Raw genomic sequence first — 12,669 nt, 5'->3', positions numbered from 1 at the left:
TACAACTACATGTTGGGGGGAAAAAAAGTTGTACTAAGCCTTTAGTTGCTTCAGAAGGAAGTGTGAAGTCTGACAAATACTTCAGTTTGGACCAAAAACTACAAGGTTTAAAAATGAAAGAAAGTTTTGAAAGTTTGAAAGCTTTTTTTGAGATTAAAAAAAAAGTGACTACTAGACTCTCCTTAACTCTGCTCGAGGCTAGTAGCTGCCACAAGCATAATACTAAGGCAGTCACTTTGCATTGTGGGTAATGTAGGCTACAGGTTTTGATAAAGAAAACTAATAGTTCGACAATGATATAGAAGCGAAATGCTAAATGGGTGGAGTGCTCTTTTAAGTTATATGTAAAGGGTTACAGTTCTAGTCAGTCAGAGTGGATCAGCATCATTGTCCATCAGCTGTCTCTTCACCAAAACGTCCACTTAGGTCTCCTACATTTCTACAATTGATACATTAAAGCTCAGCTAAAAGGGTGTGCTTGCTGAGAAGCTACGGACACTGAAGTTAAACATCACTGCCACATACAAATCACTGGTATCATGGAGTCACTGGTGTTATTAATAAAATGTAACTTTTGTGTATCCATCTCAGTGTATTTTTTATTAGACACTGTTACGCATCAGTGATCATATGCTTCAGTAAAATCTCAGTAAGAGAGAAGCATCAGTTCTGTTCTCAGGCCGGCGCCTTTACCTCTAGTCAACATCAAAAGCGTTTTCTCCTCTTTTCCCCTAAGAACTTAACCATTTATGTACCTGTGTTTGCCTGTTTGTAGACGATGCCGCAGTATCGCAAACGAATGCAATATGTTCATAAACGTAGCAGGGGATTTTATACAGCTGTGCAGCAGAATACAACCCAAAAAGACCTTTTGTTCAGTGCTGTTATATTTATTTAAGACGTGTTGGTACGCTCAGCTTTCATCTGGTGACAGATGTTTGGCAGGTAAACGGCATCACTATTTCCCTAGATTCAGGACTATTCTCAGTTCTGTTGCTCTGTTTATACAATATGTACTTTTTTCGTATTTAGCCAGAATGACTTTTTCTTGTATGATTACAGCTGCAGTCGAATTCCTTGTATCTGCAGACATACTTAGCAAATAAAGCTTAATCTGATTCTGAAGACAGTGCGAGCAATGGAGAGTTGCACATTTTAATCAACATCATTAAGGATTGTGGGACTTGCAGCATCACAATGTGGCCTGTGTGTCATCGCTAATGTCTACAAAGTCATGTGTCCTGCCCATGAACGAAAAGTATTTTCACTGGGCTGCAATAAGGTTAAGGTGGTAGGTGATAGGTGAAAGCAATAAGGGCCAAACATGGTTACAGTGGTGCATTTTTTAAACAACAAATACCACACATATGTTGCCAAAACAATCTGAGGTCAAGATCTACTTACTGTTTTGTCAACAGCTGTTTCCAAGGGAATATACAGTGAAGCTCGACAACAAGTTCATTTCTGCACACAAACCACAGGGATCAATGCATTACAAACCGTAGCAATTTTATTCAAACTGTACACATACAACAGGCTTATCTCATTAAAAAACAAGTGAAAAAAGACAAAAAAAATGAGTATCCCCATAAATACAATATGCCTTTAAAAAACAGAGTCTGTGTTTTCTTGGTAGGTTGCATATGTTCCAATAAAAAATAAAAAAAACACACACACTCATATTCCTTCTGAAAACGTAGTACAATACAAACACATCAGTCTGGTACCATTGACACTGGCAGATCTCTGCTGCCTGAAGGCAAGTACACAGAATACTTTTGCACCGTTTATTTAAACCATGGACGAGAGATAACTCGAGTAGAGGAGTGTTAACATGTTTCCTATCTCAATCCTACTTAGTAACTTTAACCAGGGTTGAGGTATGTAGTGCATTCACATGGGAAATGTACAGTTCCTGTATACAAAACTGCTTTAACAGTATAAGATTGGTACTTAGGCTATATATCTATTAGTATGTGAGGATTCAGGTCCGAACTTTGGAGAGATTAAACATAACTAGAATAGCAGGTCTATAAGGCCAGTATGCTGTGAGTTTAGCCCATATTGCTGCCGGATGTTTCATTTCATCGTGTACAGGTGACGTATGCTATACAACAAGATACAAAACCTTCTGGCAAACATATGCTGCTATCAATCCTACTTATTGTATTATTTAGTCCGAGAAATAAACTGGTTTGTTGAATCAATTTAAATAGCGAATGTGCTGCATAGAACAGATGATTAATGGGACTAAATCACTGGTTACCTTTTTACGTTGACCGTTTAGTTTTCCACTGAAATTTCAAAAACTACCCAAGTTTCAGATAATAAATGAATAGTTCTGAAATCGCTTTTATTTAAAGATTTCAAGTTTTTTTTTTAATAAATATATATATTTATTTAAAAAATGGAAATGATAAACTTGTCACTAGGCAATGTAGGTCTTCAATTTCTGTAGTAACAAATTGCTTAGCTGTCCCCAGTGATTCAGCTCCAGAAAATACCCTCCACCTCTGCTGAACACTGCAGTCTGTCTCCACCGCTGTCTCCAAATAAAAAAATGTCCCACAAAGTGGTGAACTTTGACCTCTTCCCTGGTGTTTCCATGACTTAGAAAACCGAACATGAGTCCGGTTTCCAGACGCAGAGAAAATAAATGCAGGTTCTTTGTGTTTGAAGGCTTCTGTAACGTAGCCCAGACTCTTAAAAAATGATTCATTGAAAACTCTTAAATGTTAAGTCTGCATTTGAACCATGCAACATTTCAAGTGAAATAATAAGGGAGGGCGCGGATACACTGGGAAGAATACAGGCGTGAATGTGTACAGTCATCTTTAGTCAGGATAAAATAACATAGGACTCCTGAGCAACCATTTCCACTCTGTGTGGATCAAATCTGTATCCTTGAAATGGTGCTTTGGATGTCTTAAAAGCTTAAAAGTCTTTTAGATGGAGGGATCCAACAGTTGAGAGAGACCACACACTGAGACAAACAATGAGCTGTTGTGTCTTCATTGCAGAGAGTGGAGACCTGTGTGTGTGTGTGTGTGTGTGTGTGTGTGTGTGTGTGTGTGTGTGTGTGTGTGTGTGTGTGTGTGTGTGTGTGTGTGTGTGTGTGTGTGTGTGTGTGGTCTCTTTAACAGATTGAATCAGTCATTTTTAACACTTTTAACCTTTAGGATAGCTGTGCAAACCAATACATAACTTCATTCACCTTCGGAGTGAACATTCAATACAAGAGCAAATACTCGACAGTCTGAAAAATAAAAAAAGTTAAAAAACAGGAAATAATAGTTTGGACTTCTGGGCAGCCACTTGGCACGTAACGGCGTGGAGTCACGAGTTGATGAATTGTTTGATCAGATTAAAAAACGGGCGAGATTGTACTCTGCAATTTCTCACACACACATTAAAGCATTTCAGTCTTAAACTAAAAGCAGAGTGACCTAAAACATATAATCCAGGCATCCCTAATTAATGAATTCACAGTCAGCGGGTGCGGCGGCTGTAGGGACCAAACCTTTGACCTTTTTTTTTTTTTGCTGCAGCATGGACAGAAGGCCACACTGCATGGAAACATCAGTCTTTTCTGTTCATGGTGAGAACCTCTCACCCAAGTGGACATGAAATACAATAACATTGTGATATTGAGGATATAATCAATAATAGGGAGTTTCATATCAAAAGTAGCCTCACCAGTCAGGCATTACAGTCCAGGGACCAGTATGCCCATTTACACCAGTTCATAATCCAACGATGCAAAAACAAAAAAAAGCCAGGAGTGTGGGTTGTTTGATGATGAACAAACAAATGTAAAAAAAAAAAAAAAATATAGATCAAAGTTTGGTTCTGTGACCAAAAGCCTGACTTGCTGTCACAACCTAAAAAAAAATAAAAATGTGTCCAAAATGGTATTAAAAATGAAAGCTATTTGACCTCATTTACATGGTTATTACATCCAGAACATCGAGGCTTTGTGCCCGTTTCCTTCCTGGTAACTTCAAACCGTCGTCTCCCCATGGTTACCGTTGCTAAGGCGCTTGTAGAACCGCCGCCATGACTGAAGCGTCTTCCCGGACCAGACCCAGAAACCCGAGGTTATCCCGACTATCATGGTCATCAGGTACTTGATCATGAACACGGTGAAGTCTGGGGTCATGGGGGCGAAGTTGTGAATCGGGCAGGGGACGGCGTACCGCTTGCAGGTCTGGATGTGCCAGGTCCGCTGCCAGTGCTCCCTGAAGGCCTGCTCGTAGAAGTAACAGGCGATCACGATGGTGGCCGGCACCGTGTAGAGCACGCTGAACACCCCGATCCGCACCATCAGCTTCTCCAGCTTCTCCGTCTTGGTGCCGTCGTGCTTCATGATGGTGCGGATCCGGAACAGGGACACGAAGCCCGCCAGGAGGAAGGACGTGCCGATGAACAGGTAGACGAAGAGCGGGGCCAGGACGAAGCCGCGGAGGGCGTCCACGTTGAAGATCCCCACGAAGCACACCCCCGTCAGGACGTCGCCGTCCACCATGCCCATGGCGAGGATGGTGATGGTTTTGATGGCCGGGACAGCCCACGCAGCCAGGTGGAAGTACTGGGAGTTGGCTTCAATGGCCTCATGGCCCCATTTCATCCCAGCAGAGAGGAACCAGGTCAGGGACAAAATCACCCACCAGATGGAGCTGGCCATCCCGAAAAAGTACAACACCATGAAGAGGATGGTGCAGCCCTCCTTCTTGGTCCCCTGAGCCACGGTTCTGTAGCCGTCGTCCTTGAATTTATCCACACACACCACTTTGTCCTCCAGGAAGAACCCTGCTGCGTACGCCACCGCCACCATGAAGTAACACCCGGAGAGGAAGATGATGGGCCTCTCGGGGTATCGGAACCGCCTCATGTCCACTAAGTAGGTGAGCACCGTGAATAGGGTGCTCACACAGCACAGGATGGACCAGATCCCGACCCACAACCGGCCGAATTTCACCTCGTCCTCCCGGAAATACATGATGCCGGTGGGTTTAGTGGGCTCACACGGGGCCCCGCAGTCGTTGACCCCCATGAATCTGTAGCCCAGATAGGTGGGCACCTCCAGCTGCAGAGGGCAGGAGAACTGGTGCTGGTTGTTGTGGGGCGTGCGTTGGTTGGGCCGGCCTATGTTCGGGGGGAGGGTAACAAGGTCGTGCGCATTGGGGGACGAGGACACCGGGCCGCTGGGCTCGGATGTGTTCTGGCCCACGCAGATCTCCCCTGCTCCATGCACGGGGAAGGCCTCACAGCGGAGCCGCTCCGGCCACTGGAAGCCAAACTTATTCATGAGGGCTTCACATCCCTGCCGTGCACGCTCACACAGAGACCTACATGGGGGGATGGCCTGCTCCAGCACCGTGCACACTGGAGCATACATGGAGCAGAGGAAGAACTTCAGATCTGCAGAGCATTGCACCTTCACCAGAGGGTAGAACTGGTGCACCTCCAGCCCGGCGTCCTCCTGGTTGGTGTGGCCCAGGAGGTTCGGCATGATGGTCTGGTTGTAGGCGATGTCGGTGCACAAAGGGATGGAGATGGGCTGGCAGAACCCGTGTTCTGGGATCGATATCCCGCTCTCACTGTTGTAGTTTTGAGCCCAAGTGGAGGAGAAGCTCAGCAGACACATGATCTGCAGAAACACGGAGCCAGCGGTGGACCTGGCCGCCGCCATAGTGGAAGAGAAGGAGGAGGAGGAGGAGGAGAAGGAGGAGGAGGAGGAGGGGGAGGGAAGGAAAAACTTTTGATCCAAGTAGGGCGACTTGAAAAACGGTGAAAAAACAAAGAAACCTGCATTAATTATCAAAAAAACTTTGCGTGCGTTTTGAGTCAATCAAGTGTGGATCTCCGTGGCCGGGTTTCCCTCGTGTTTCACGCAGATAGATCCAAGAGGAGCGTCCTCAGTGTCATGACTTCTTGATGGTCTTTGTAAGTGACTCCAAGCAGCCCACTCCAAAAAAAAAAAAACCCAAAAAACCACCAAAACCCACCCTAAAGTCCCATTTCTTCAAAGTCCTGCAAAGTCCTATCCAAGCAGCGTGCAACACGTCACCACGGTCACTTTGGCTGCCACGTCTGGACTCAGAAAGGTTTATATTTCCATCGTTTTCCCGACTTGACTTCACACAGAGAGTCGGTTCACATGCTGGGCTCTTGGAAGTCCAGAGACTCGCTCTGCTCACTGCGTGCGGATTCCACCGGTTTCAAGGCGCCCCGTTCATTCACAAGACCCCCTCCGACAGAGCGGGGGGCGCCTTGAAACCGAGGCCGCGTCTCAGCCAATCAGAGCGTTTGTTTTCCTTAAGGACTCGTTCCTGATTGGCCTTTACTCCCTTTGAGAAGGAAAATGTGTTACAGTAATTACATTACACCAGAGACTTTACAATAGACAAAAAAATGCATTTTTCTGGTTAGATTATTTAAAAAAAGAATGTATTTCATTGATAACGCATACAATATATAAATCAAGTTTTTTTGTATTTATGAAAAAAGTTTAAAAAAGGTGTAAATCCCAGTAATTACATTACACCAGAGACTTTACAATAGACAAAAAAATGCATTTTTCTGGTTAGATTATTTTAAAAAAACAGTTCTTGCATTTCATTGATACAATATATTTTTTGCATTTATGAAAAAAGTTTATTTTCTTATTATTTCTTTTCTCTTTTTTACTTTAATGCTCATTATTGGTAAACTAAACTGAAGGAATGTTCCTTTTTAGTTTACATTTAATCCAGCTTGTTTTCCTTAAGGACTCGTTCTTGATTGGCCTTTTCAGTTCTTACGTTTCATTGATACAATATATAAAATCACGTTTTTTGCATCTATGAAAAAAGGTGTAAATCCCAAACAGCAATAAGACTATACCATCACTTTAACACATATGGCATTGGTTAAATCCTTTTTGTAATTATTTTCTTTTTTCTCTTTTTTACTTTTAAGGAACAGTTAATGCTCATTATTGGTAAACTAAACTGAAGGAATGTTCCTTTTTAGTTTACATTTAATCCAGCTTGTTTTCCTTAAGGACTCGTTCTTGATTGGCCTTTACTCCCTTGGTTAGATTATAAAAAATCAGTTCTTGCATTTCATTGATACAATATATAAAAACACGTTTTTTGCATTTATGAAAAAAGTTTAAAAAAGGTGTAAATCCCAAACAGCAATAAGACTATAACATCACTTTAACACATGGCATTGGTTAAATCCTTTTTGTAATTATTTTCTTATTTCTCTTTTTTACTTTAATGCTCATTATTGGTAAACTAAACTGAAGGAATGTTCCTTTTTAGTTTACATTTAATCCAGCTTGTTTTCCTTAAGGACTCGTTCTTGATTGGCCTTTACTCCCTTTGAGAAGGAAAATGTGTTACAGTAATTACATTACACCAGAGACTTTACAATAGGCAAAAAAATGCATTTTTCTGGTTAGATTATTTAAAAAAATCAGTTCTTGCATTTCATTGATACAATATATAAAATCACGTTTTTTGCATCTATGAAAAAAGTTTAAAAAAGGTGTAAATCCCAAACAGCAATAAGACTTTTCAGTTCTTGCATTTCATTGATACAATATATAAAATCACGTTTTTTGCATCTATGAAAAAAGGTGTAAATCCCAAACAGCAATAAGACTATACCATCACTTTAACACATATGGCATCGGTTAAATCCTTTTTGTAATTATTTTCTTCTTATTTTTTTTCTCTTTTTTACTTTAAGGAACAGTTAATGCTCATTATTGGTAAACTAAACTGAAGGAATGTTCAAAAGCTTGTTTTCCTTAAGGACTCGTTCTTGATTGGCCTTTACTCCCTTTTAGAAGGAAAATGTGTTACAGTAATTACATTACACCAGAGACTTTACAATAGACAAAAATGCATTTTTCTGGTTAGATTATTTAAAAAAAAGCCTTTTCAGTTCTTGCATTTCATTGATACAATATATAAAACACATACAATATATAAACCTACGTTTTTTGCATTTATGAAAAAAGTTTAAAAAAGGTGTAAATCCCAAACGGCAATAGGACTATAACATTACTTTAACACATATGTCAACGGTTAAATCCTTTTTGTAATTCTTTCCTTCTTAATTTCTCTTTTTTTACTTTTAAGGAACAGTTAATGCTCATTATTGGCAAACTAAACTGGAATGTTCCTTTTTAGTTTACATTTAGTTCTTATTTCAATGCAGCTGAAAAATGGGTTCAATCTGTTAAAATCTGCTAATGTAGAATAAGATTAATTTAGTGTTACATTTGTCGAGATGATTTGTTTAAGTTTTAAGCTTTTTGCCCATCAACACTATTTTACTGTGAAGCTGTGAAGTTGAGCTCTTTCCATCTCTTCACAGAATATCTATACACACAGTCACTCACTGTGTGCAGGACATGTAAACACATTGCAGCGCAGTGAGCAAACCATGAAAAAAAACCTAAATGGATTCCAGCGTCTTAACCACAGCAAGCACCGCAAGAACCTGTTGCTGTTTACTGCTTAAGGGGTTTCATTGCAAACAATCAGATGCAGATCCTGCATTGATCTGTATCATTGTGGGAATTAACATCAACAACAGTCAAAGAAGCGGTAAATAGGATTGACAGCATGATCAATCTGCCCACAGGCGACCAACTGTGGGAGGTGTAGAAGGGTTCCTGGTGGCCTCGCTGCATTTGGTGTGTTTCTACCCTGAGTGGGATAAAAGAGGGTGGGGGTAGGGTTGGGTGGGGGAAGGGACAGGAAGAAGAGAGAAGGTCGAAAAGGGCAGGGGGAGAGAGAGAAGGAAGAGAAGCTGAACCAAAAGGAAAAGTCAGTAGAGTTTCCCTGCTGTAAACTGGCCTGTAAGAAAAGAAGGCAAGTTAGATTGAAATAGGCCAGTAGGCCGATCTGGATATCTGATCCACCACAGATTGATTTTAATCTAGCACCCAATTCAAGAAAAATGCTTTGTGCTGCCTGTGACACAGTCAACCACAAAACAACTAAACAGGCTCGAAAAGTAGGTTGGAATTTCTAAGATCGTTCTATGCAACAGGGACTATTTTCTCTTACTCAGCAATACATAAATATTCAAGTACAAATACTTGAGATTAAAGTTTGGGGCCAGGCAGTTTAATAGTGATCTGAAACTTTCTATAAAGCTCTGTTAAGCTGAGGGGAGCTGCTGATTCCAGTGATAAAACTCTTTGTAGGTTCATCACTGCAGGCTTTCTCTTTCACATTACACAATGTTTTCACATTGTCTTTTGATGCATTGTTTGCTTTAACTTCCTTTATAAAATAGATTTAACAGTTTGATGTACTCCACTGCCTTTGGATGAATTTTAAGTAATCACCGTTATTCACCCTGTACTTAGGAATTTTCTTCTTTGTTTCTTTTATTTTTTATCTTAACATATAGAAAATGTTTATTTTCTTTTAAGATTATAATTATTTAAAGGGATTTTTTTACTGATGCAATAAAACTGCCAATCCCAGCTTTAAAAACGCACACAGATACAGGTTTGTTTATCCTGAGTGGTTTTGTTGATGAAATCAATTTAAAACCTTATTGGCAGCTGTGTCTTTTTCATCTACCCAACAAGTGTTTCTAATATGCACACTGACCTCTATCTCATTCCAACAGGCGACACGTTGATTACTCAAAAGGAAACTGAATTGATGAGCAAAAGCGGAGGAGGTAGTTCCAGCGAAAACATTTTTAGGGAGGTGTCCGGTTGTGAACAGTTTGTTCACTTTCCAGCCTGTAAACTTCTGCGTGATGCTTTTTAGAGACACACTGCTTTAGTGGGGGCTCAGATATTTGACTTCTTTGTCAAAGTATGCTAATAAGAGGCTATATTATTACACCTATATGAGCTAAATGACAAACAGAAGGATTATAGCTGGGAGCTTGAGATGGCTCAATTATAAATCAGAGGGAAGAGTCCAATTTGCTGGCCACTGCCTCTGATTAGAGGATTGGTTTCACTGGTTGGATTAAGCCTGGGTATAAGGAGCTGATAGGCAGCTATGTAATAAATAAAGACTTAAGCTATTAAAGCTATTGATTAAGGATGTTGTTAGTACACTGATTTCCCAGGAGGGTATTGGAGGTATTGGATAAATCACCATTTGAATGTCACAGCCAGTGGTGTTAGACACTAAGGAAGTGGTTAATAGATGGCTGGGTGGCTCTGATGAATGAACAGCCAAGTCAACCAATACAGTATTACAAAATAATCAACTTGATGTCTTTCATAACATTGCTTGATACATGTATTGAAACATTTTGCCCAGACTTTTATTGTTCTGTAATGTGTGCACGTCTAGGTAGAGCCATTACAAATCAGGTCAGTACATAAACAATATGATAATCCTTCCTCGATGACCTAAAGGGCAATGAGATCAGGTTCTTATAATGAATACTTCAGTAAATGTAAAAATGTAAAGATTGTAACTATCATATGATGATAATCATTGTGTCAAAAATAGGTCTAACTAATCTTTTAAAACTATAAACAACAAAAGATAAACCAAAAACATGCATACTATACTTAGAATGGGTGGTATGGTTAATATCATCGTCACAAAATTAACAAGGATGTTTCCCAAAATCTCTCTCTATGTATATATCACAATATGGCAAATGTGTGCATTTTCCATGTACATAATATTATTAATATTATAGCTGTAGAAACATACATTTTTATTAGGAGCTTTATCATTTTGGTTGAAGACTACAGGCCGCTTACTGTTGACCACTAATTTGGAGGATGATTGATGATATATGACTGTCATGCAGATAGTAATAATAATGCATTTCACCAGTATACTCACATGCACAGACATGTAAACACATGCACTTTGTTCAAACGTACATTTATAATGGATGCAGGGGGATGGTGTTTTAAACGGGCTGGAAATGGCTTTGATCTCTCTCACTCACACACTTGTCGTTTCTCTCCTGTGGTGTAAAACACAGCAGTTAGTAGCCACGCCAGGTCAAATGGACGCACTCCATCGTGTTTAACTGTAGCCGTTTGTTTGTGTGTGTGCGTGTTTATGTGGATAGTGTCTGCAGTGGTCAAGCAGATGTGGGCAGGTCAGCAGGTTTCCAGACAGTCAGTCAGTGTTTGGACTGCGGTTTTAGCTGCAGCTGGACATCTGCTAGAGAGAGAAAAAAAACGTGTTACACTAACAACAACTAGATTTACAGTAGACCAAGGTGAAATAAACAAAACAAAATGTAGATGTAGATGGTTTAGACTGTGCTTGCTCAGTTCAATGATAGCCAAGAGAGGCATGACCGCCATGCAAAGTATGTGAGCTACCGTGTGAAACCCAATACTGAACAACTATTTAGATGTGGAGTCGAGGTGGAAAAACACAAGCCTTTCAGTTCGGTCTGAGGAGGATTTTTAAATTTGAGGACGGCTTACAGGACATGTTGGCTTACCATGTTGGTCTAACCAGAGTGAGCTAAACGTTTTTGTACTAGGCCAGTTTAAATTCATGCGTCTATCCAAATGTGTGTATGATTTCTGTGTAAGTCATATGAATTTGTAATCCTTTGTAGTTGCATTTGAAAATTATACATTCTGGATGTGATTTGCAGTATTTTGTGTTTTCTTGTAAACCCAGGAATCCTCATTCATTGATTTATATGAAAAGTCTCTGGGGGTGGTGCAGATACTTCAGTAAAAAGTGAACAATCATTTTCAGGATTTTTTTGGGCCTACTGCCCTCTAACCAGTTTGCATTATACAGTCATTCTTTAACTATTTACCGTTTTATTTGAATTGTCTGCTGTACACTGTCCCACCAAATACAAGGATGTGAGGTTGGACATGCTTACTTTGACCTTTTCTGCTTTAAGTCTGATTAAGTGAATATTTTTATATCAATAGTGGTTTAATATAATATTGTTTTTTGGTTTGCTCCCACCACTCTCATAGTGTTGTTTTGAGCTGCAGCAGGCAACTTTTTCGAATTATAAAGCTCTGATAAAGAAACTGAATGCTTCTTTTCTTGCACCAAACAGCAGACAGACAAAGTTAGCGACTAACTGGTGAACTTAATAGATCACTTAGCAGATTAAGAACAAGGTATTTCCCTCAGGAAATGATGATGAAAAAAAACGGATAATGAATGAATTAGGTTTGCATTCCAACTGTGAACACGAAAACACAACTCGAAATGCGTGCTAATGTTGGTCCATATCTGCTTGATCTATAAATAGGAAACTGCTTGCTAACACGTTTGTCATTTCAGCTTAAAAGGTGACGATATGTCACAGCCATAAATCCAAAATGTATGTACAAACACTTCCCAACCAAAAACTCAAGGGTAACAGAAAGAGGATTACTAACTATCAAGGTGAGACTATACCGACAGAGCAGGTAGTCATGGCAACAATGGAGGAAAGCAGAAATACACCAGACAACTGAAGATAACGTATTGAAACATAGTGTTAAAAGGCATCTGATTGGCTGAGGATCATTTTTTTAAGTCAGTAACTTCAAACTAAGGATAGATGGCAACACATATTGAATACGACAGCTTTAAAGCATGCTGGAAAAGGTGCATAAAAAATCATACAAAAAAAAGGCAATTTCTAATCTACTCTAATTACTATACATTTCTTCATTAAGCTGTCTCCTGCCTGGTT

The 12,669-nt window shown here is 40.0% G+C and overlaps 1 protein-coding gene across 1 annotated transcript; it reads right to left on the bottom strand.

Annotated features, from left to right (window-relative positions):
• Nucleotides 1-1,256: 1,256 nt before the first annotated feature.
• On the bottom strand, nucleotides 1,257-6,202 carry LOC129104597 (frizzled-7-A-like). Its single transcript, XM_054615362.1, has one exon. It carries the CDS (start codon nucleotides 5,690-5,692, stop codon nucleotides 4,001-4,003), a length of 1,692 nt encoding a protein of 563 aa, XP_054471337.1. The 5' UTR covers nucleotides 5,693-6,202; the 3' UTR covers nucleotides 1,257-4,000.
• Nucleotides 6,203-12,669: the final 6,467 nt, after the last annotated feature.

The sequence above is a fragment of the Anoplopoma fimbria genome, chromosome 16, assembly GCF_027596085.1.
Source record: "Anoplopoma fimbria isolate UVic2021 breed Golden Eagle Sablefish chromosome 16, Afim_UVic_2022, whole genome shotgun sequence".
Classification (NCBI taxonomy): Eukaryota; Metazoa; Chordata; class Actinopteri; order Perciformes; family Anoplopomatidae; genus Anoplopoma; species Anoplopoma fimbria.
This window is presented reverse-complemented; position numbering and strand designations above follow the sequence as displayed.